Raw genomic sequence first — 21,040 nt, 5'->3', positions numbered from 1 at the left:
GTCCAAAACAGCTTGGTGGGCATATGCAATAGAGTTTAAATTTCTGGGGAACAGCTTTGTGTAGTTTCATGTATCAGTTATTAAATGTGCTTTCTCTTGTTTTTTACAAGTGAGGTTAGAATTATAGAATCATAGAATATCCCGAGTTGGAAGGGACCCACAACGATCACTGAGTCCAACTCCTGGGTCCCCAGAGAACCACCCAAAAAAATCAGACCACGTGTCTGAGAGTATTGTCTCTTCCTGCTCCTTCACTGACCTTGGTGTCTGCAGAATTGTTTCTAATTTGTCTAGATCTCTCTGCAAGGCCTTACCACCCTCAATGGAGTCAACAGCTCCACCCAATTTGGTATCATCCATTAACTTGCTCAAAAAACCTTCAAGTCCTTCATCAAAATCGTTTATGAAAGCATTGAAGAGGACTGGTCCTAAAATGGGGAGCTGGGGAACCCCACTAGTGACAGGTCGCCATCCTGATGTAACACCATTTACAAGAACCCTCTGGGCCCAACCCGTCAGGCAATTGTTCACCCATCTTATCATGCTCTTATCTAACTGCATTCTGGTCATTTTGTCCAGAAGGATACCATCAGAGACAGTATCGAAAGCTTTACTGAAATCCAGAAAGATTACATCAACTGGCTTCCTTTGGTCAACTAGATGGGTGATCTTGTCGTAAAAGGAAATTAAGTTTGTTAAACATGACCTTCGACTTGTGAACCCATGTTGGCTGTTACAAATGTCTGTGTTGTCCTTTGTGAGAAAAATCTCAATAATTTTTTTCAGACAGGATCTTCTGTGAAGCTATTTTATTGCAATGGCGGGCGTCCTGCAAGCATGAGCGCACAGTAAACGTTTATCATTACCTTATACTCCCTATTACCCGACACCTGATTTCCCCTGTTTCCTCATTGACTGAGTACTACAGGTTCACAACCTACTCAACGCACTTCTATACCATGTATGTACAATTTTATTTGACCAACAATTAATTTCTCCTTTTTTTTTTTTTTTTTTTTCCTTCTTCTCTTGTGACTAGAGGGCCCATGATTTTTGTTTTTACTGATTTCGTACTGCTCATCCTGTTTTTCTTAGCTATCCTTCTTATTCTGGGACAGTGGGACCTTCCCCTTATCTGCTTATTGTACTCCCCACTGCAGTGTCACTATCGTGCCTGCACAAACACTTTTGAATATGCAAGGTTAGTGGAATTTTCCACTGCAAAAACACCTTCTGTTGCAAAAACGCAACTTTGTTTCTTACAGTTCCCAACTCTTATTTTCTTACTCCTTTTGTTGTTTTTGCACCTCTTCATGTACCCCACTCGAGTTTTTCCAACATTAAGGTGCAATATTCTTCTTCGGATGTCACGGGGGATGACAGATACGCAATGTCATTATTATTATAATACCAACACATAGTTGTTTGAGACAATTCCATTCAGGTAACCACAAAGTTAGTTTCTCTCAAGTGTTTATAAATCCCCAGGAAGTGTCATCTTGAGCCACTCTATGTAGGATCTTATTTTTTTCCAAAATATTTTTGAGATCAGTCAAATTCATCCTATTTGATCTACATATATACAGCAACTAGCATTAATTACAGTGCACGCTCCTTCTTGTGAGGTTAGTAATAAATCTAATACCATTCGATTCTGGAATACGATTTAAGACAAACTTGTTAGCTCCTTTTTGTTACATCCAGGGGTGCAAATCCAGCAATTATTTCGAGATAGAACTCGGAAGATGTTCTGGATTAATTGGAAATGATGATTTTTCCTTCCATCCTATCACTAATCCATTGAGAACAGATATTACTAAGATAAACTTAAAATACATCATTTCTCTCTCTTTATATACACCATATAATAATTAAGAAAGACAATAAAAATCACAAACTAATAAGGATTCTTCTGGTGGGGATTAAATACCCCCCCTTCTTTTTCAACCACTTCCGGGGAGTGTTCCCTGGAAACACTCTAATTCTGTGTAATTCAATCTCTCTTACTCATTAATTCGTTAAGAATTCTTCGAAGGAGAAGTTAAAGGTTCACAATAGTTAGTTTTAACCTTAAAAGTCTTTGTTAATGCAATCTCTCAGGTATCAGGGTTAACTGATGCTTTTACCCAGGCATGAGTCCACCCTTTCTCAGCCATTCTTACTGTCGTCTCAGTAGTCAGGAGCACTTGGAACAGTCCGTCCCACTCAGGTTGCAGCTTCGATTCTCTCCATGTTCGCATCAAAACCCAGTCTCCTGCTCGGAATGGATGGATCGGGACTTCCAAGGGTGGGGTTTGAGCTAACAGTCCACGGGTCCTGCGAGATGACAAAGAGGACGACAGCCCCAGTATATATAGTTCTTAAGAAAAGCATCTTTTGTCTCTATTTGAGGTAATTAATTCCCTTTGTCCATGCACAGCAATCCAAATAATATTTCATATGGTGAAACTCCCACATCTTTTCTTGGTGCAGTTTGAATTTGGAGAAGTGCCAAAGGTAAGCACTTTGTTTGGGGAAACAGGTTTTTTTGATTTACTGTCTGATCCTCTCCACCCTTCCAGAAGAGGAACGATGCCAAGGAGTGTGAAATTTCCACTTCATTCCTAGAGTCCAAAATAGCCCTTGCAATATTTATGACATAAAGTGATTTCCTTGATCAGAGTCAATATTTTCAACAATTCCATACCTGGGAGTTATTTGTTCTAGAATTACCTTAGTTACTATGTTCGCGGTAGCAGATACTGAAGGGAAAGCTTCCACCCACCCTGACAAATGATCGACCAAGACTAATAAGTATATAAATCTACCTACTCTAAGGAGTTCTGTAAAATCTCCCTGTACATTTTGGAAGCATTGAATTCCTGTTTCTCTCCCCCCTTTGGGCTGACTGCGGATAATTTTCCCATTTAACTTTTGACATACTACACAACTCCTGCATACTTGTTCAGCCAGAGTGTATATATATATTCCTACACATACATATTTCCATACAGAGTCACATATTTCTTGAATGACAGTGACCCTCCTGATGCAAAAACAGTTAATATTTGCCTCATTAGCACTTTATTCAATATTTCTCTCCCATCAGGGAATATCTGTTTTCCTTTCGACTTCGTGACTCCTAATTCCTTAAAAACCTTTCTCTTAAAACTTTTTACTTCTTTTTAGTTTTGGGTAGGGGTAGCTCAACAATTCCCTGAATCCTCTCTGGATTTATTTTTCTGGATTTATTCTTCATTCCCCCTCAGACACTAGATGCCCTAAATACTTGACTTCTCGTTCTATGTATTGTGATTTATTTTCCAATACTTTCAAGCCCTGTTTTCCCAGAAAGTCAAATAGCTTGTTAGTGGCTTCCTTCACAACTGTTTTCTCCTGTCCTGACAATAAAAGATCATCCACATATTGTAATAGTAATACCTCCTCTGGAGATTGGAATTACTCCAAAATCTGTTCTAGAACTTGCCCAAATAAATTGGTGGCCCTGTAAACCCCTGAGGTAAAATTGTCCACTTGTATTGCTGTTTACGCCCCATTTCGGGGTCTTTCCACTCAAAGGCAAATATATCTTTGCTCTCAGGGTCTGAAAGCACCCCATTAATAACACCGTTATTCCAGCCTAGCAATTTACTATTTGAATGCCCAATTTCTTTATCAAAACCTTTCCCAACAAGTTAGTCCCTGCCTCGCATTTATACAATGCATATGTTGATATAAGGGTGTAGCCAATTATCCGTTATATGTCCAGTTGCGTTCAGGGTACTGAACTATCGCTATTACAGATTCACAAATAATGTAGTACACAATCACTCTAGTTGCAGTTCATGAACTACCACAGCCGCACTTAGTGAATTTCGTCGTGTTCAATGAGAACTATCACGGCTAGGTTCAATATAGTGCAATTTATTAAAGCAACAGGTACACAGGTTCTTTGGATTGCCGGCAATAAATTCACTGTCTGCAAAGCACACTCAAATGCCAAAAGTAGGAGTAACACAGTCTGGTTATTGATGTGATAAAAGGCATAAAGACTCTATAGAGATTTCCAAGTTTCCTGGGGAGACGCTTGGTATAACCAACTGTTCAAATCATACTCAGAGGCATCCCAGTGAGGGGGAAGAGAGGCTCAGCCCGTCGACTGATCCCAGAAGTCATGATGGTATCTTCCCTCATATCCCCTCTCTCTTAAGCCAATTTATATTATTTCCTATCTTTTAGGTGGAGCTTGAGTTACTCTAGTCATGCATATCTTGGTTGTGATTGGTGAAAAGTTTTCTCGCTTTTGTTTAAAGGTATAGGCTCCAAGAAATTCAGAATGCATGCTCAGTAAGGGGTGGTCGCACCTTGGAGGTGGGTAGCTTTTGGAATGGAGGTGTGTTTTGGTCATATAATGGTATTATAATGAGAAAAAGTTCAGAACCCATCTTCATTTATGTGGTGACGGGGGGATCCCAGCAGTTAACTGAGTTAACTGAGCAGTTAACTGAGGCTGAAGTGAGTCTGACTGGGAATGAGTGGCAAAAGCACCGTATTGTGACTGGCCCGGATGCTCTGTGCATCCTTGGCAGGGGGCAGGCTGGGGGTGCAGCAGGAGTTGGGAGGGGACAGATCCAGGATAGCTGATCCAAACTGACCACAAGGGTATTCCATACCATCTGACATCATCCTGAACAATTAATATGGGGGGGGCTGGCTGGGGTGGGGGGACCAGCTGCTCGGGGATAGGCTGGGCATTGGTCAGCCTGGCTATACAAATTAAAACCTCTTTTGGACAATCCAATTGAGCCAAACATGCTTAGTGAAATTTAGTTACTCTTCTAATCAACACCGTTCATTTTGCAAACATCGCAATATCTCTGGACAAAGCTGGTGGCCTACTTCTTAACCTAGCAGCTAAGCTGGATAATGCTGCACCGTAGAGGTTGAAAAGGGTCAGAATATCATTCAGGACAAAGTAGATGATCTTCTTCACTAAATTTACTCTACCAATGTGAAACAACAGTTTGACATTTACTCTAAATTTACTCTACTAATGTCAAACAAGTTTTCATCTCTCCTCCCGATGGGTGACCTGGACCCAGAAAGAAGGAGGAGAACAGGTAAATGACTGGATGAGGGGATGGTGTCTGGATCAAGGCTTTGGGTATTTTTATCTGGGGCAGGCCTTTGAGAAGCCGGGTATGTGGGCTGCTGACAGACTTGTAGTGGGTTTGCGTGGCAAGGTTTTGGTAGCAGGGGGCCATGGGGTGGCTTCTGTGAGAAAGATCTAGAAGCTCCCCCATGTTTGGTAAGGGCCCCACTGCTGACCAGAGCTGAGCCAGTAAGTGATGTTGATTTGCACCTCTGTGAGAGCATATTTAAGAAAGGAAAAAAAAAGAACACGCTGCGCCACACAGCAGCTGGGAGAGTGAGAGGAGTGAGAAACAGCTTTGCAGGCACCAAGGTCAGTGAAAAAGGAGGGGGAGAGGTGCTCCAGGCGCCGGAGCAGAAGTCCGCTGCGGCCTGTGTTGAGGACCATGGTGAAGCAGGCTGTCCCCCTGCAGCCCATGGAGTACCATGGTGGAGCAGGGTTCCACACTGCAGCCCATGGGGGAGACCACGGTGGAGCAGGTGGACCTGCCCTGAAGGAGGCTGCGGCCTGTAGAAGACGCCTGCCGGAGCAAATTCCAGGCTGGACCTGTAGCCCTTGGAGAGGAGACCATGCAGGAGCAGGTGACCTGGCAGGAGCTGCTGCCCATAGGGGAGCCAGGTTGGAGCAGTTTTCTCCTGAGGGATGGACCCCGTGGTACGGACCCATATCTGTAGCAGTTCTGGAAGAGCTGTTGCCTGTGGGAAGCCCATGCCAGATCAGTTCAGCAAGGACTGCATCCCGTGGGAGGGACCCCACAGCACAGGGGACGAGAGTGACCAAGAGCGGCAGAGAAGAAGCACTGTAGACTGACCACAATCCCCACTCCCCCATTCCCCTGTGTCACTTGGGGGGAGGAGGTGGAAGAGGGCAGATGGGGGGGGAAGGTGCTTTTGGTTTCTTTCCTTTGTTTCTCGCTTCTCTAGCTTGTTAGTAATTAGCAATAAAGCTTTCTATCTCCCTATGCTGAGTCTGTTTTCCCCGTCACAATAATTACTGCACGATCTCCTTGTCCTTATCTCAATCCTTGAGCCCTTTTCATTGTATTTTCTCCCCATTCCTCTTTGAGAAGGCTGAGTGAGAGAGCGGTTGTGGTGGAGCTTGGCTGCCCACCCGAGTAAAACCATCACAGGACTCCAGCTCAGCAAGTGGGGCACAAGTGTATTGGGGAGCAAGCTCTCTGGACTTATTACCAGGGCTTTAAACTAGGTTTGACAGGGGAAGGGAGGGGAGTTAGAAGTGACAGAGAAGGGCTAGGGGATCTTGTCACTGCTGACACTGATGAAAATAGTAGGGAAAAACCTCCGAGTTGTTCCATAGGATTGTCCGAGGGCTCCTCAGAGAAAGTAATATTCCCAATACCCCATCTGGAATCTTCTTCTTGCGTCCCTCTAGGGATAACTGAGCCTGCTGTTTCCCTAAAATGCCTGTATAGCAATGCGTGAAGCATGGGAAATAAGCAGGATGAGCTTGAGATCTGTGTACGGTCACAAGGCCATGATCTCATTGCAATCACGAAGACATGGTAGGACAGCTAGCTTGACTGGAACACTGTCATTGAGGGCTATGTCCTTTTTAGGAAAGACAGGCTGGGGAAGTGAGGGAAAGGAGTTGTCCTTTATGTGAGGGAGCAATTAGAATGTACCCAGCTCCACCTGGGGGAGGGTGATGAATGAGTGGAGAGCTTGTGGGTGAGAATTAAGGGTCAGGCTGGTATGGGTGACACTGTTGTGGGGGTGTACTACAGGTCACCAGATCAGGAGGAGGAGGTCAATGAGGCCTTCTACAAGCAGCTGGAAGTAGCCTCACAGTCCTGGGTGCTGGTTCTCATGGGGACTTCAATTATCCAGATATATGTTGGGAAAGTAACTCCTCCAGGCATGCGCAGTCCAAACGGTTCCTCCAGTGCACTGAAGATAATTTTCTGACGCAGGTGGTGGAGGAGCCGACGAGGCGGGGGGTTCTCCTGGGCCTTGTCCTTACCAACAGGGATGTGAAGGTTGGGGGCAGCTTGGGACGCAGTGACCATGAGATGGTGGAGTTCAAGATGGAACTTGTTGGAAGAAGTAAGGCTAAAAGCTGTTGAGGGATTTTTTGAAACAGCAGAAATCCCATGGCTTGCTGTAGCTGAGCAAACCAAGCTACCAGGGCAACTATGAGAAGTTCCCATGACAGTGTTCCCACATCGCCCAATTGAGGAATTCAGAAAAATATTGTTACCAGTAGCTGGCTTCAAGGACAAGGTCTATGTGACTGCTAATCACAAGGGGGTTGTTTTCTTGCAGGTGGGGTTGTTTTTGTGCAGTTGTTTGTCTGAGTGCTTTTGACCAATAATCTTGTGTGAAACACTGTCCGCCCCTGTTAAGTTCACTATAAAAGTTAGGCTATTCGGGCAATAAAAGGGAGCATGATCTGACTCTACTGGTGTCTGTCGTGCTTCCGGCCGTGCTTCCTGCGCTCGAACAGGCTGAGGCCCGAACAGGCTGAGACCCACACAGGCAGAGGGATCGCAGCGGCGCCGGGACATCGGAGCGGCGCCGGGAGACCCGAGGCACACGGCAAGCCTACTACCGCACGGAGAGAGCACTGACTGACGCTGCAGGGCTACGGCCAACTACGAGAGACAAGGACAGACCTGGCGGACGCCGGAACACCTGAGAGACGTTGAAACACTCTACACACCGACCTGAACAAAGGAGCCGCGGGGGGACGCGGGAAACGGAACCGCGCAGGGACGCGGGAAACGGAGCCGCGGAAAACGCGGGAGCCGCGGAAAACGCGGGAAATTGAAGTAATCGCGGTGCGATGCGGGACATCCGAGATCGAGTTGCTACGGGAGAACAGAGGCGTCAGTGGACAACGGCAGCTGACCCTCACTGTGTGGCGAGTCGGCACATAGCAGAGGGGCGGAGATCAGGACCCTGCAGCCTGTCTGACGTAACCATGGAGGCAGCGGCGGCTGTGCTGCTTCTCTCTAGCATTCTTTTTATAAGAGGTTTATCTTGCAATGCAAAAAAGACTATTCGTCCCCAGATTGGTGTTATAACTATGTTTCTGGATAACGTTCCGTGGGGTTGCCACATTCTACGTATTACTAATGATGACTTAGCTCTATTGCGGGGCAGGAGTGCAGAGACGCAGATTACACTGCCAAATGACCACCGGCAGGCTCTTTCACAAACAGCTTCTAAGGTTGCAGCTGGCACTGCCTGCAGCCGTATAGCAGACGTTACACTCTCTTTCCTAACTAGTAATCATGTGTCTCATCCATTTGTGGTGAATGGTCAGTGGCAAAAAGAAAAGGGGGAGAGTAAGGGGCGGCAAAGACAGAAACGGTACCAGGAGGATGCCACTGACACTAACAGCACGGGTAATAGGAGTAGTATAAGTGACACAGGTGCGGGGCAGTGGCAGGCGCTGCCGCGCTGCAGGGCACTCTGCCTGCTGCTTGCCCTTGCCTGCCTGTGCACTGCTGCTGACGGTGCTAGAGCAAAATGTGAAGACTGCTCAGATGGCAGTGATGAGAGTGCTTGTGTGAAGAAGATGTGTGCTGAATCTGACTTTGTGTGCAACAGTGGTCAGTGTGTGCCAAACAGATGGCAGTGTGATGGGGATCTGGACTGTGAAAATGGGTCTGACGAGAGTGCTGAGCTGTGTCATATGAGAACATGCCGGGTAAATGAGATCAGCTGTGGTCCTCAGTCAACCCAGTGTATCCCAGTGTCCTGGAAATGTGATGGTGAAAAAGACTGTAACAGAGATCCTGATTGCAAGGATGGAAGTGATGAAATTAACTGCCATTCTCGGACCTGCAGGCCAGACCAGTTCAGATGTGAAGATGGGAACTGTGTCCATGGGAGTAGGCAGTGCAGTGGTATGAGAGACTGTCTGGATGGCACTGATGAAGCAAACTGTAACAATGTTGTTCAGTGCTCTGGACCTGGCAAATTCAAGTGCAGAAGTGGAGAATGCATAGATATCAATAAAGTGTGTAACCACCAGAGAGACTGCAAGGACTGGGGTGATGAGCCCCTGAAGAAATGCAACAAAAATGAATGTGACTGTCCAGCTGGGTTTGAGTTTGTAGACAAGAGAAACTGTGGAGATATTGATGAATGCCAAAACCCTGATATCTGTAGTCAAATGTGTATCAACCTGAAAGGTGGCTACAAATGTGAATGTAGCCGTGGCTATCAGATGAATCCTGCTACAGGAACCTGGAAAGGGCCATACGGGTACAGAAATACAAATAACACCCATGTTTACAATGACACTGCTAAGCAGGGTTTAGGGGCTTATAGCATGGAGACAAGGGGTAACAACTACAGTGTTTGGAACAATCATACAGCTATGGCCTTACCTCCTGATGTTTTTCTGATTTGTGGGGATAGGGCCTGGCAAGGTATCCCTGCGAATGCTATCAGATGTCCATGTTACTTAGATAAACTCATTTTATTTGCTCCTAGCTTGTTACAGTTGCGTGAGATCACCAGACATAAATGGGCATTGCTTGCACCGGATTGCAATGATAATGTTGAATTGTGTGGGGTTGCAGCTAGAGCGGCATTGGCAACTTTAGTGCCTGGAATGGCATCTGCGGCCGCACGTAACGACTTAGAAAAATTGGTATGCTGGGCCGAGAAGCAAGCCCATGCCACGACAGAGATACTTGAGGAGATGTTACCAGATCAAAATAGTCTGCGACATGTGCTTTTACAGGATCAAGCTGCTATTGACTACTTGCTTTTGGCTCAAAGGAATGGGTGTGAGGACTTTAAGGGAATGTACTGTTTAAACCTTTTTGATCATAATGAGTCAATTCACAAATCCATTACTTTCCTGAAAGAGCACATGAGAAAGATTAAATATGGTATCAATCCTTTCAATCAATGGTTCACTGATTTGTTTGAAACAATGCATAGATGGTTTCTGGGATTAGTCAAAGAGGGATTAAGGATTCTGTTTGCTGTGGTGTCAATCATCATTGCATGTGGTATTGTGATAAATGTGGTTAAAGGGTTACTTGCAAAAATGTTATATTGGGCGTGGTTTGCTCAAAAAAGAAAAAAAAAAGGGGGAATTGTTGAGGGATTTTTGAAACAGCAAAAATCCCATGGCTTGCTGTAGCTGAGCAAACCAAGCTACCAGGGCAACTATGAGAAGTTCCCATGACAGTGTTCCCACATCGCCCAATTGAGGAATTCAGAAAAATATTGTTACCAGTAGCTGGCTTCAAGGACAAGGTCTATGTGACTGCTAATCACAAGGGGGTTGTTTTCTTGCAGGTGGGGTTGTTTTTGTGCAGTTGTTTGTCTGAGTGCTTTTGACCAATAATCTTGTGTGAAACACTGTCCGCCCCTGTTAAGTTCACTATAAAAGTTAGGCTATTCGGGCAATAAAAGGGAGCATGATCTGACTCTACTGGTGTCTGTCGTGCTTCCGGCCGTGCTTCCTGCAACAAAAAGCAGGATTGCAACCGTGGATTTTCGGAGAGCCAACTTCAACCTCTTCCGGGATCCTACTTGCGGGGTATCTCATGGGCTAGATTGCTAGAAGGCAAGGGTGCTTCTGAGAGCTGGGCTACATTTAAACAACACTTCTTCCAAGCTCAGGATTGGTGCATTCCTAAGAGTAGGAAATCGGGGAAAGGGGGCAGGAGACCTATGTGGATGAGCAAGGAGCTCAGCAACAAGATCAAAAGGAAGAGGAAGGCCTATGAAATGTGGAAAAAGGGCCTGTCGTCTTGGGAGGAGTATAGGAGTGTTGTGAGGGCTTGCAGGGATACGACAAGGAAGGTTAAAGCCCACCTGGAATTGAAGCTTGCAAAGAGATAAAGGATAATAAGAAAGTTTTTTTTTTTTTTTTTTTTTTAAGTATGTAAACAGTAAAAGGAAGACTAGGGATAATGTGGGTTCCATGCTGAATGAGGAGGGTGTTCTGGTAATAGGGGACACTGAGAAGGCGGAGATACTGAATGCCTTCTTTTCTTCGGTCTTTGCTTCAAAGACTCCCCCCCCCCCCCCAGGCTGGTGAGGGGTCTGGAAAACAAGTCTTATGAGGAGCGGCTGAGGGAGCTGGGATTATTCAGCCTGGAGAAGAGGAGGTTCAGGGGTGACCTTATTGCTTTCTGTAAGTACATTAAAGGAGGCGGTAGCGAGGTGGGGGTTGGTCTATTCTCCCATGTGCCTGGTGACAGGACGAGGGGGAATGGGCTAAAGTTGCGCCAGGGGTGGTTTAGGTTGGATATTAGGAAAAACTTATTTACCGAAAGGGTTGTTAGGCATTGGAACAGGCTGCCCAGGGAAGTGGTGGAGTCACCATCCCTGGAGGTCTTTAAAAGACACTTAGGTGTAGAGCTCAGTGATATGGTTTAATGGATCATTTGTTAGTGTTAGGTGAGAGGTTGGACTGGGTGATCTTGGAGGTCTCTTCCAACCTAGATGATTCTGTGACTCCTGGACCCTGGAGAGAGGAGAAAGAATCTGGGAAGTGGAGATCTTCCTCCTGGTTGCTGAGGGGTTGGTTGGGGAGCATCTGAGTGGGATCAACGCACATAGATCCATGGGTCCCGATGTTTCACTGATGGGAGCAGCTACGTCATCAGTGGAAAACGACATGGTGGGTATGCATTTACCACTTGCAAAGAGGTAATAGAATCTGGAGATTTGCCAACAGATACCTCTGCACAAAAGGCTGAGATAATTGCTCTGACCTGTGCCTTAGAAATGGCAAAAGGAAAGAAAATAAACATCTATACGGACTCAAGATATGCATTTGGGGTTGTACATGCACACGGAGCCATCTGGAAAGAAAGAGGACTGTTGAACTTGCAAAGGTAAAACATCAAATATGCAAAAGAAATAATGTGATTATTGGAAGCAGTTCAGCTGCCTGAAAAAGTAGCAATCATGCATATTAAGGCACACCAGAAGGTGAGCTCAGAATTGGAGGAAGGAAACGATCTGGCAGACAGAGAGGCAAAAGAAGCAGCAAAAAGTGAGGTAGCAACTGAGGAAGCCCTGATTCCAGACAGGCAGATTCCCCTTGAAGATAAACTTGTATATAACAAAAAGGATAAAAAATTAATCGAAAGACAAAAGGGAAAATATAACCAAGAGGGATGGGGTATTACCAAAGAAGGGAAGGGGAAGATAGTCATCCCCTCCAATTTATTGTGGTCACTGGTAATGGAAGAACACCGGAAAACACATTGGGGAATAGACATCTTGTATAACTATCTAATTGGAAAAATTACTGCCAGGAACTTATATGCTACCGTCACTCAAATAACTCGACAATGTGATCTTTGTCTCCAGACTAACCCCAAAAATACCCCCAAACAAAAACTGGGCAAAATTGGAAAAGGCCACGGGCCCAGGCAACAGTGGCAAATTGACTTTTCTGAACTTCCAAGAAAAGGGGGGGTATCGATATTTACTGGTGTTAACATATACCTTTTCAGGATGGCCAGAGGCTTTCCCCACTAGGACTGCCAAAGCCCGAGAGGTAACTAAGGTGTTGTTACAAGAAATAATACCACGCTTTGGAGTCCAGACACCATGTCCTCAGACAGGGGGCCACACTTTATCTCAAAAATAGTACAGCAAATTAGTCGGCATTTGGGCATAGATTGGGAACTCCACACTCCATACCACCCTCAATCGAGTGGCCAAATGGAGAAAATGAACCATTTGATCAAACAACAAGTTGTAAGGTTAGGGCAAGAAGCTAACTTGCCCTGGCCCCAAGCTCTCCTGCTGGCATTGCTGCAGATTCGGACTAAACCCCAAACTAAATAAAAATTAAGTCCTTCTGAAATGCTTTATGGGAGACCATACGGGGTCCAGAAGGGAATGTCTATGCAGGTTGGGGAAGAGACATTGACTACCTATATGGTGGCCTTGAGTAAGCAACTTAGAGAAATAGAAAAACATGTGGCTGGAACTCAGGGTAGAGAGCTAGATGGACCGGTGTGTGACATACAGCTTGGAGATTATGTATATGTTAAGAGAAAAGTTTGAAACCACAGTGGGAAGGACCATACCAGGTGCTCCTTACTACTTTCCCTGCAATTAAGATCAAGGAACAGAGTGCATGGATTCACCATTCTCAAGTGAAGAAAGCTCCAGAAGCCCCCTGGAAAGTAACACTGGGCGACAGTGAATTGAAACTAAAGCTCACTCGAACAAAATGAGGACATTACAATCAGGAGTATTTTGCAGAAATTTAGTTAACAGAATTGTTTTATTTTTGTGGCTTATAGTAGTAATTGTGATTCAAGAATTGGAAGGTGCCTCTGTGATAATAGAGAATGGTGAGTGGCCTTGGTCCGAAGCCGTAACAACGGAGGATAAGAGCATTAATGGAAAGTTAGTTGTGCTTATGTGGCGAACAAATGGTGACCATTTACATACATCATCAGAATGGCAAAAATTAGGAGAAGAGTGGACACACCAAAGAACCATAGGGGATGAAATTAAAATAGGGTGCCAAATGATTAACAGCCCCTACAATCATCCTTATTGGCATTGGGAACTAGCCAATGGCAAGTTTCAAAGGTATTACTGAGATGGGAAAATGCTGAAGACCAAGACCACAAACTAATAATAGATTGTGTTGGGTCTGTCTGGGCTGGAGTCACCTTTCCCTGTAGCAGCCCACACAGTGCTGTCTGTGCTCTGCACTCGTAGCTGGAACAGCACTGATATCACTCCAGTGTTGTGTCTATTGCTGCGTAGTGCTGGCACAGAATCAGGACTCCTTCCAAGCCCCCAAGAGCCAGCAGGCTGGGGGTGGGCAAGTGATGGGAAGGGGACATCGCCAGGGCAGCTGACCTAAACCAACCAAATGGATATTCCATAACACCTGATGTCACACTCAGCAATAAAAAGGGGGGCTCTCGTGGGGGAGGGGGCTGTTCCTCCTGAAAAAAAACACTATGCGTTTTGAGGCCCTGTTTCCCAGGACGTGGCTGAACATCGCTCGTTGATGGGAAGTAGAGAATATTTTTTTTCCTTCTCTCTGTGCTTCCACGCGGCCTTATTGTTTCTTCTGTTTCTTTTTCTCCCCATTCCCTTTCCCTTTAATTAAACCTTTCTCATCTCAAACCTCGATTTCTCTGTGTTGTATTTTCTCCCCCTTCCTCTTTGAGGAGAGGGGAAGTGAGAGAGTGGTTGTGGTGGAGCTCGGCTGCCCACCTGAGTAAAACCACTACATAGATGCACTTAGTATAGTTCAAGATAATGTATCTTTAGCTTTTAGTTGTATACAAGCACAGTTATGGATGCAGGCAATGGCTGCCTTGATCATTAGGGAAGGAAGTGAAGGTGTTTTCCCAGTTGAAGTCCGAAAAGCTGTTTGGGACAATGCCAATGATTTTGAGAGGAAGTTCCAACCTTGGTGGACTCTGGTAAATTTTACCTATGATCCCATTGTTAACATGGCTACTGCCTTTGTGCTTACTATATGTAATGCCACAGTTTATGTTATCCACCTCATCATTGCACTAGGATTAAACCGTGAGGAGACAGTGCTTTATCCATTGGAGCATAGAACATGGGCACAGATGGGGAATGGGAAATGGCAGTTTGTAAATCTGGAATCATGTGTTGCCTTGAACAACAAGGATATATCTGTGAAAGCAACACAACTGACGCTCAGGATGTTTGTCTTGACACTGAGCAAGGTGTTTGCCACTTTGAAATTCATCCAAATACTAGTCAAAGGACTGTGCTTATATATTATTCAAGGCTGTGTGTGTTTAAGAATTTATTTTCCTAGTTACTTCAGGCATTTACACCACAACTGGCCGGAAGGCAGAGATTTCGGAGTGCCAACAGAAGAGGTAACCCGTGCTGAAGAGGCACCACCATACAATGAGTTGCCAGAAGACAGAAAGCAGTATGTGTTGTTCACTGACGGATATTGCCGTGTGGTAGGGAGCCATCGGAAATGGAAAGCTGCTGTGTGGAGTCCCACACGACGAGTTGTGGAGGCCATGGAAGGGGAAGTTGAGTCAAGTCAGTATGCAGAAGTAAAAGCCATACAACTGGCCCTAGAAAATGCCGAAAGAGGAAAATGGCCAGCACATCTCTACACTGACTCATGGATGGTGGCAAATGCTCTGTGGGGGTGGCTGCAACAATGGAAACAGAGCAACTGGCAGTGCAGAGGTAAACCTATCTGGGCTGCTACCCTGTGGCAAGATATTGCTGCCTGGGTAGAAAACCTGGATGTTAAAGTACGTCATGTAGATGCCCACATGCCCAAGAGTCGTGCTACTGAAGAACATCAGAACAACAAAGAAGCGGATCAAGCTTTGAAAATTGAAGTGGTTCAGGTGGACCTAGACTGGGAATGTAAGGGTGAGCTGTTTGTAGCTCGATGGGCCCATGAAACATCAGGACATCTGGGGAGGGATGCCACTTACAGATGGGCTCGTGATCGAGGGGTGGACTTGACCATTGAGGCCATCACACAGGTTACCCACGAGTGTGAGACCTGTGCTGCAATCAAGAAAGCCATGAAGGTAAAATCTCCCTGGAACAGGGGGAGATGGCTAGGGTTTTCAATATGGTGAGGCCTGGCAAATTGACTATATCGGACCACTCCCACAAACCCGCCAAGGCAAACGGTACAAACTCACCATGGTAGAAGCAACTACTGGGTGGCTGGAAACATACCCTGTAAACCATGCCATGGCCCAAAACACTATCTTGGGCCTGGAAAGACAAGTATTGTGGTGACATGGTACACCAGAGAGAATTGAGTCTGACAATGGGAGTCATTTCCGAAACAGTCTTGTTACCTCCTGGGCCAAGAGGCATGGCACTGAGTGGGTGTATCACATCCCTTATCACCTACAAGCCTCTGGGAAGGTTGAGAGGTACAGTGGACTGTTAAAGACTATGTTACGAGCATTAGGTGCTGGGACATGGAAACAGTGGGACACAAATCTACCAGAGGCCACTTGGCTAGTTAACAATAGGGGGTCTGACAGCCGTGCTGGTCCTGCCGAAACAAAACCTCTACACACTGTGAAAGGAGCTAAAGTTCCTGTAGTGCATGTAGGAAGGTGGATGGGGAAGGCAGTGTAGGTTGCTCCTGCCTCGGGAAAAGGCAAACCCACTCGTGGGATTGTTTTCGCCCAAGGACCAGGGTATACCTGGTGGGTCATGCAAAAGAATGGGGATATCAAGTGTGTGCCTCAAGGAGATTTGACCTTGAGAGAAAACTAATCTGTAATCTAAGTTATATGTTGTAGGAAGATGCTGCAGGATCAACGACAGGTCAACTTTGCAAGGAGCCGGGCAGTGCAACAAGGACTTGAGCTAAGCTGGTGCTGGTGTCCAGACATCCAACTCCACCTGCCCTGAGTGGCCACTTTGGCAGATGAAGACCTAATCATCAACAGTTCTTATGAACATTTTCCAAGAAAGACCTATGGAACGAAAAGATACACCTGCCTATTAATCCTGTCCTGTTAAATCCTTGTCCTGTTAAAGGACAAGGGATAATGATGAGAATGCTTGTATGCTAAAGTATGGGGATCTGAGTGTGACACAAATGTTATGGAATAAGGGGTGGAGGTTGTACTGGGTCTGGCTGGAATGTTAACTTTCCCTGCAGCAGCCCATACAGTGTTGTGCTCTACACTTGTAGCTGGAACAGCAGTGGTATCACACCAGTGTTGTGTCTGCTGATGAGCATTGCTGGCACAGCATCAGGACTCTCTCTAACCCTCCTAGGGGGTGGGCAAAAAGTGAGAAGAGTAACATCACCAGGGCAGCTGACCTAAACCAGCTAAAGGGATATTCCATACCATGTGATGTCACACTCAGCAATAAAAGGTGGAAACAGGAAGAAGAGGGGAGGGGTGGACTCTCGTTGTGAAAACGTCGGTCCTCCTCCCGAACACCGGCTATGTGCATTGAGGCCCTGCTTCAAGGACGTGGTCAATCATCGCTCATTTGTGGGAAGTAGAGAGTAATTTCTTTCCTCTGCACTTCCACATAGCCTTAATTTATCTTATTTGTTTGTATTCCTCCCTTTTTTTATTTTCCCTTTCCCCCTCCCTTTTCCCCTTTCCCTTTTTATTTCCCTTTAGTTAAATTGTTTAGCTCATAATAATCTTTCTTTAATTATTATTATCACTGCCCTTTAATTAAATTATCCTTATCTCAACCCATGAGTTGTTCTTTGCTTTACTTCTCCCCCTCCTCATCTAAAGAGGGGGAGTGAGAGAGCGGTTGTGGGGTTTAGCTGCCCAGCACGGTAAAACCACCACAAACACTCAGACAAACAACTGCAAGAAAACAACTCCACCTGCAAGAAAACAACCCCCTCGTGGTTAGCAGTAACATAGATCTTGTCCTCGAAGGACGTGCCAACTGCTTGCAACAATATTTTTCTGAATTCCTCAGTTGGGTGATAGAAGAACATCGTTATGGCAGTTCCTCATAGTCGTCCTGGTAGCTTGGTTTGCTCAACTGCAGCAAGTCATGGCCTCCTTGCTGTTTCAAAAATTCCCCAACACTTCCACATAGCCTTTATTTTTATATTTTTATTTTTTCCCTTTCCTCCTCCCTTTTCCCCTTTCCTTTTTTTTTCCCCTTTACTTACATTGATTAGTTAATAATAATCTTTCCTTAATAATTATTATTATCAATTTTTAGCTTTAATTAAATTATCCTTATCTCAACCCATGAGTTGTCCTTTACTTTACTTATTCCCCTCCTCATCTAAGGAGGCTGAGTGAGAGAGCGGTTGTGGTGTTTAGCTGCATAGCATGCTAAAACCACCACAGCTGTAAATATGTAGATCAAATGGGATGAATTTGACTGATCTCAAAAATATCTGGGGAAAAAAAAAAAGCACACAACAAGGTCCTACATAGAGAAACTCAAGATGACAATTCCTTTGGATTTAGAAACATTTGGGAGAAACTAATTTCATGGTTACCTGAATAGAATTGGCTCAAACAACTATTTGTTGCTATTGTAATAATAATGACATTGTATATCTGTCATCCCCTGTGATATCCGAAGAAGAATATTGCACCTTAATGTTGGAAAAACTCAAGAGTCTGGTACGTGAAGAGGTGCAAAAACAACAATAGGAGTAAGAAGAGATGGGAATTGTGAGAAATGAAGTTGTGTTTTTGCAGTAAAGAATTATTTTTCTGTATTCCAAGGTAGTTGTGTAGTCATAATAAGGAGAAATGCTAAGTAGATAAATGGACAGTAGAAGGCCTCACTGTTCCAAAATAAGGTGGAAGCTTGAGAAAAACAGGACGAACGGTGTGGGAACAGTAAAAGAAAGATCACAGGTTCTCAAAGCATAAGAAAGGGAAAAAAAAAGGAAAAGGGAGAAATTAAAGGGTTGAAAAAAAAAGAAAAATTGTAAATATATGGTATAGAGGAGCATCGAGTAGCTTGTTAACCTGTAGTACTCAGCCAATGAGGAAACAGGGGAGGTGATCAGGTGTTGGGTAATAGGGAATAAAAGGTTATGATTTGTTTACTAAAATGCGCTCCTAATTGGCAGGATGTCTGCCATTGCAATTGCGAATAAAATAGCTTCACAGAATATCCTGTCTGAAGAAAATTGTTAGAGATTTTTCTCACACAGAGTTTCTTCAACTGGCTTTTATGGTAACACTAGCTCCCTGAGAAACTTAAAATTTGCTCTCTTAAAATCCAGGGTGGCAACTCTGACCATTTATTCATTACATGAAAATTTTTGAATATATAATAGAAGCTACTTTGACACTGCAGCATTACCACGCACCTTTAGTTATGTATTGTCTGGGCCACTTCACCATAAAACACGTCAACTGCACACAGAGTTCAAGGTATGACTTTTTTCCTTCTATGTGGATTTTCCTTCTGTGTTGTGGATTCACTATAACCTTGAAAGAAGATGGTATCTTACCCCTGTAATTTAGAGTGCCAGAACCTACTCAGCCTATCTGCTTTTTCAGTAGGGCAAGTGTTAACCAAACTCTCAAAACCTACTACAGGTTCCTTACTCTGTAGTGTGAGGTATTCTGTCAGTTCTAAAATTTTACAGTAAAGCATTTGACTTTGCTGAAGTAAATAGTTTTAATTCCATTTAAAAACTTGTGCATTTTAAGTCAAACATTAATATGAAATGTTTGCTTTTACAGATCTGTCACTAAGTGAAGAGTTTTGGTTTAGAAACAGTTTAGGATTACATCACAGCAGTAGTTCATGTCAAACTTGCCATTTAGGAAAATGAATAAATATAAGGAGACCGATCCTTAAGTGCTTTAGAGCAGGATGTGCTACCTTCTTCCCAGGATTGTCATTTAATCAGTTAAAAGAAAACAGCCTTGCTCATAACATTTTCACCATTCCCAATATTTTTCTCAAATATGCTGTTAAAAAGAGGCTGCAGCAGCTACCATATGAAAAATAATAATCATAGTTGTGTGGCTTAACCTGTTGCTGCATCTGTTGATCCTGCAGCTATAGGATTACAGCAACTAATACACATGAAGACACCTGAGGGTTTTTTTTTTTTTTTTTTTAACATCCAGTGGTTATATACTGTTCAAAGCTATGCCACAGCATTTCATTGTATTGGGTCCAGCTGGGACAGTTAATTTTCTTCATAGCAGCCTGTCATGGTGCTGGGTTTTGGATGTGTGATTAAAACAGTGTTGATAACACATAGGTGTTTTGGCTATTGCTGAACACTGCTTGCACAGCATCAAGGCTTTCTCTTTCCAGCTCTGTGTCCCCCAGTGCAAGTAGGTTGGGGGCAGGCAAGAAATTGGGAGGGGACAGAGCTGGGACAGCTGACCTGAACTGACCAAGATGATAGTCATAGAATCATAGAATCATAGAATATCCTGAGTTGGAAGGGACCCTTAAGGATCATCAAGTCCAACTCTTGACACCGCACAGGTCTACCCAAAAGTTCAGACCATGTGACTAAGTGCACAGTCCAATCTCTTCTTAAATTCAGACAGGCTCGGTGCAGTGACCACTTCCCTGGGGAGCCTGTTCCAGTGTGCAACCACCCTCTCTGTGAAGAACCCCCTCCTGACGTCAAGTCCATGCCCTATAATGTCATGCTCAGCAATACAAGTGGAGGAAAGGGTGGTTGTTCAAAGACTGACTAGATATCAGTCTACTTGTGGGAGATTGTGAGTGACTGAGTGACTGCCTTTGCATCACTTGTTCTGTTCTGTTTTTGTTTTTTTTCTTCTTCCTCTTTTTTTCCTCTTTCCTTCACTTATTGAGCTCTCTCTATTATACCGCTCTCTTATTTTCCCCCGTTCTGCTTTTGGGGGAAGAGTGTACTGTGTGGTGCTTAAGCTGCTGTTGCAGTGCAAACTACAACATTAATTTTCACACTATTTTAGAAAATAAGTAGTGGTGCCAATTGTTTAATACACATACCTAAAATGCAACTTTGAGATTTACGTATTCCTTTTTATTAATACATTTTGTATGTCACAGGTAAATAACCAGCCCTACCTGTTTTCCAAATTTCATTTTCATTTTTTTGTTTGTTTTTCATTTACTACTTGCACCATCATATTTTAATAAATCATTCTTCTACACCAGGGTCAGAGGTTGAGTAATCAGGGAAGAAAGTAGGTATCACATTTTTAATTCAGATGGCCTGACATCATTTACATACCTTCAAAAGGAAGTAATGGAAATGAAATTTAATCAAAACCTTTGCTAAGGATAGTATATATTACCTTCTGATCCAGTTGAAAGCTACAAGCAGGGTATTTGGCAACAGTTCCTCACACAAAAACATGATATGAACTGGGGCTGGCTCATGCATTTGTACTAATGACCTGACTTTGTATTCCATAATTTAAAAAAAAAAAGAGGTGAGGGGGTGAATAAGTAGTGCTGAAACCAAGATTAA

At 44.3% G+C, this 21,040-nt stretch overlaps 1 protein-coding gene across 2 annotated transcripts in view; it reads right to left on the bottom strand.

The window, feature by feature from the left end:
• Window positions 1–1,539: 1,539 nt before the first annotated feature.
• Window positions 1,540–21,040, bottom strand: part of LOC311426264 (ras GTPase-activating protein 1) — a 138,075-nt gene continuing 118,574 nt past the window's right edge. For both annotated transcript variants that reach the window (XM_084502501.1, XM_084502505.1), the window contains exon 25: window positions 1,540–2,316. In XM_084502501.1, coding sequence (XP_084358627.1) covers window positions 2,206–2,316 — 111 coding nt within the window. In that variant the 3' untranslated portion in view covers window positions 1,540–2,205. The remainder of the gene's footprint in view (window positions 2,317–21,040) is intronic.

This window comes from Aythya ferina (assembly GCF_964211825.1).
Source record: "Aythya ferina genome assembly, chromosome: W".
NCBI lineage: Eukaryota > Metazoa > Chordata > Aves > Anseriformes > Anatidae > Aythya > Aythya ferina.
Note: the sequence above shows the minus strand (reverse complement) of the source record. Positions and strands in the feature narration are given on the sequence as shown.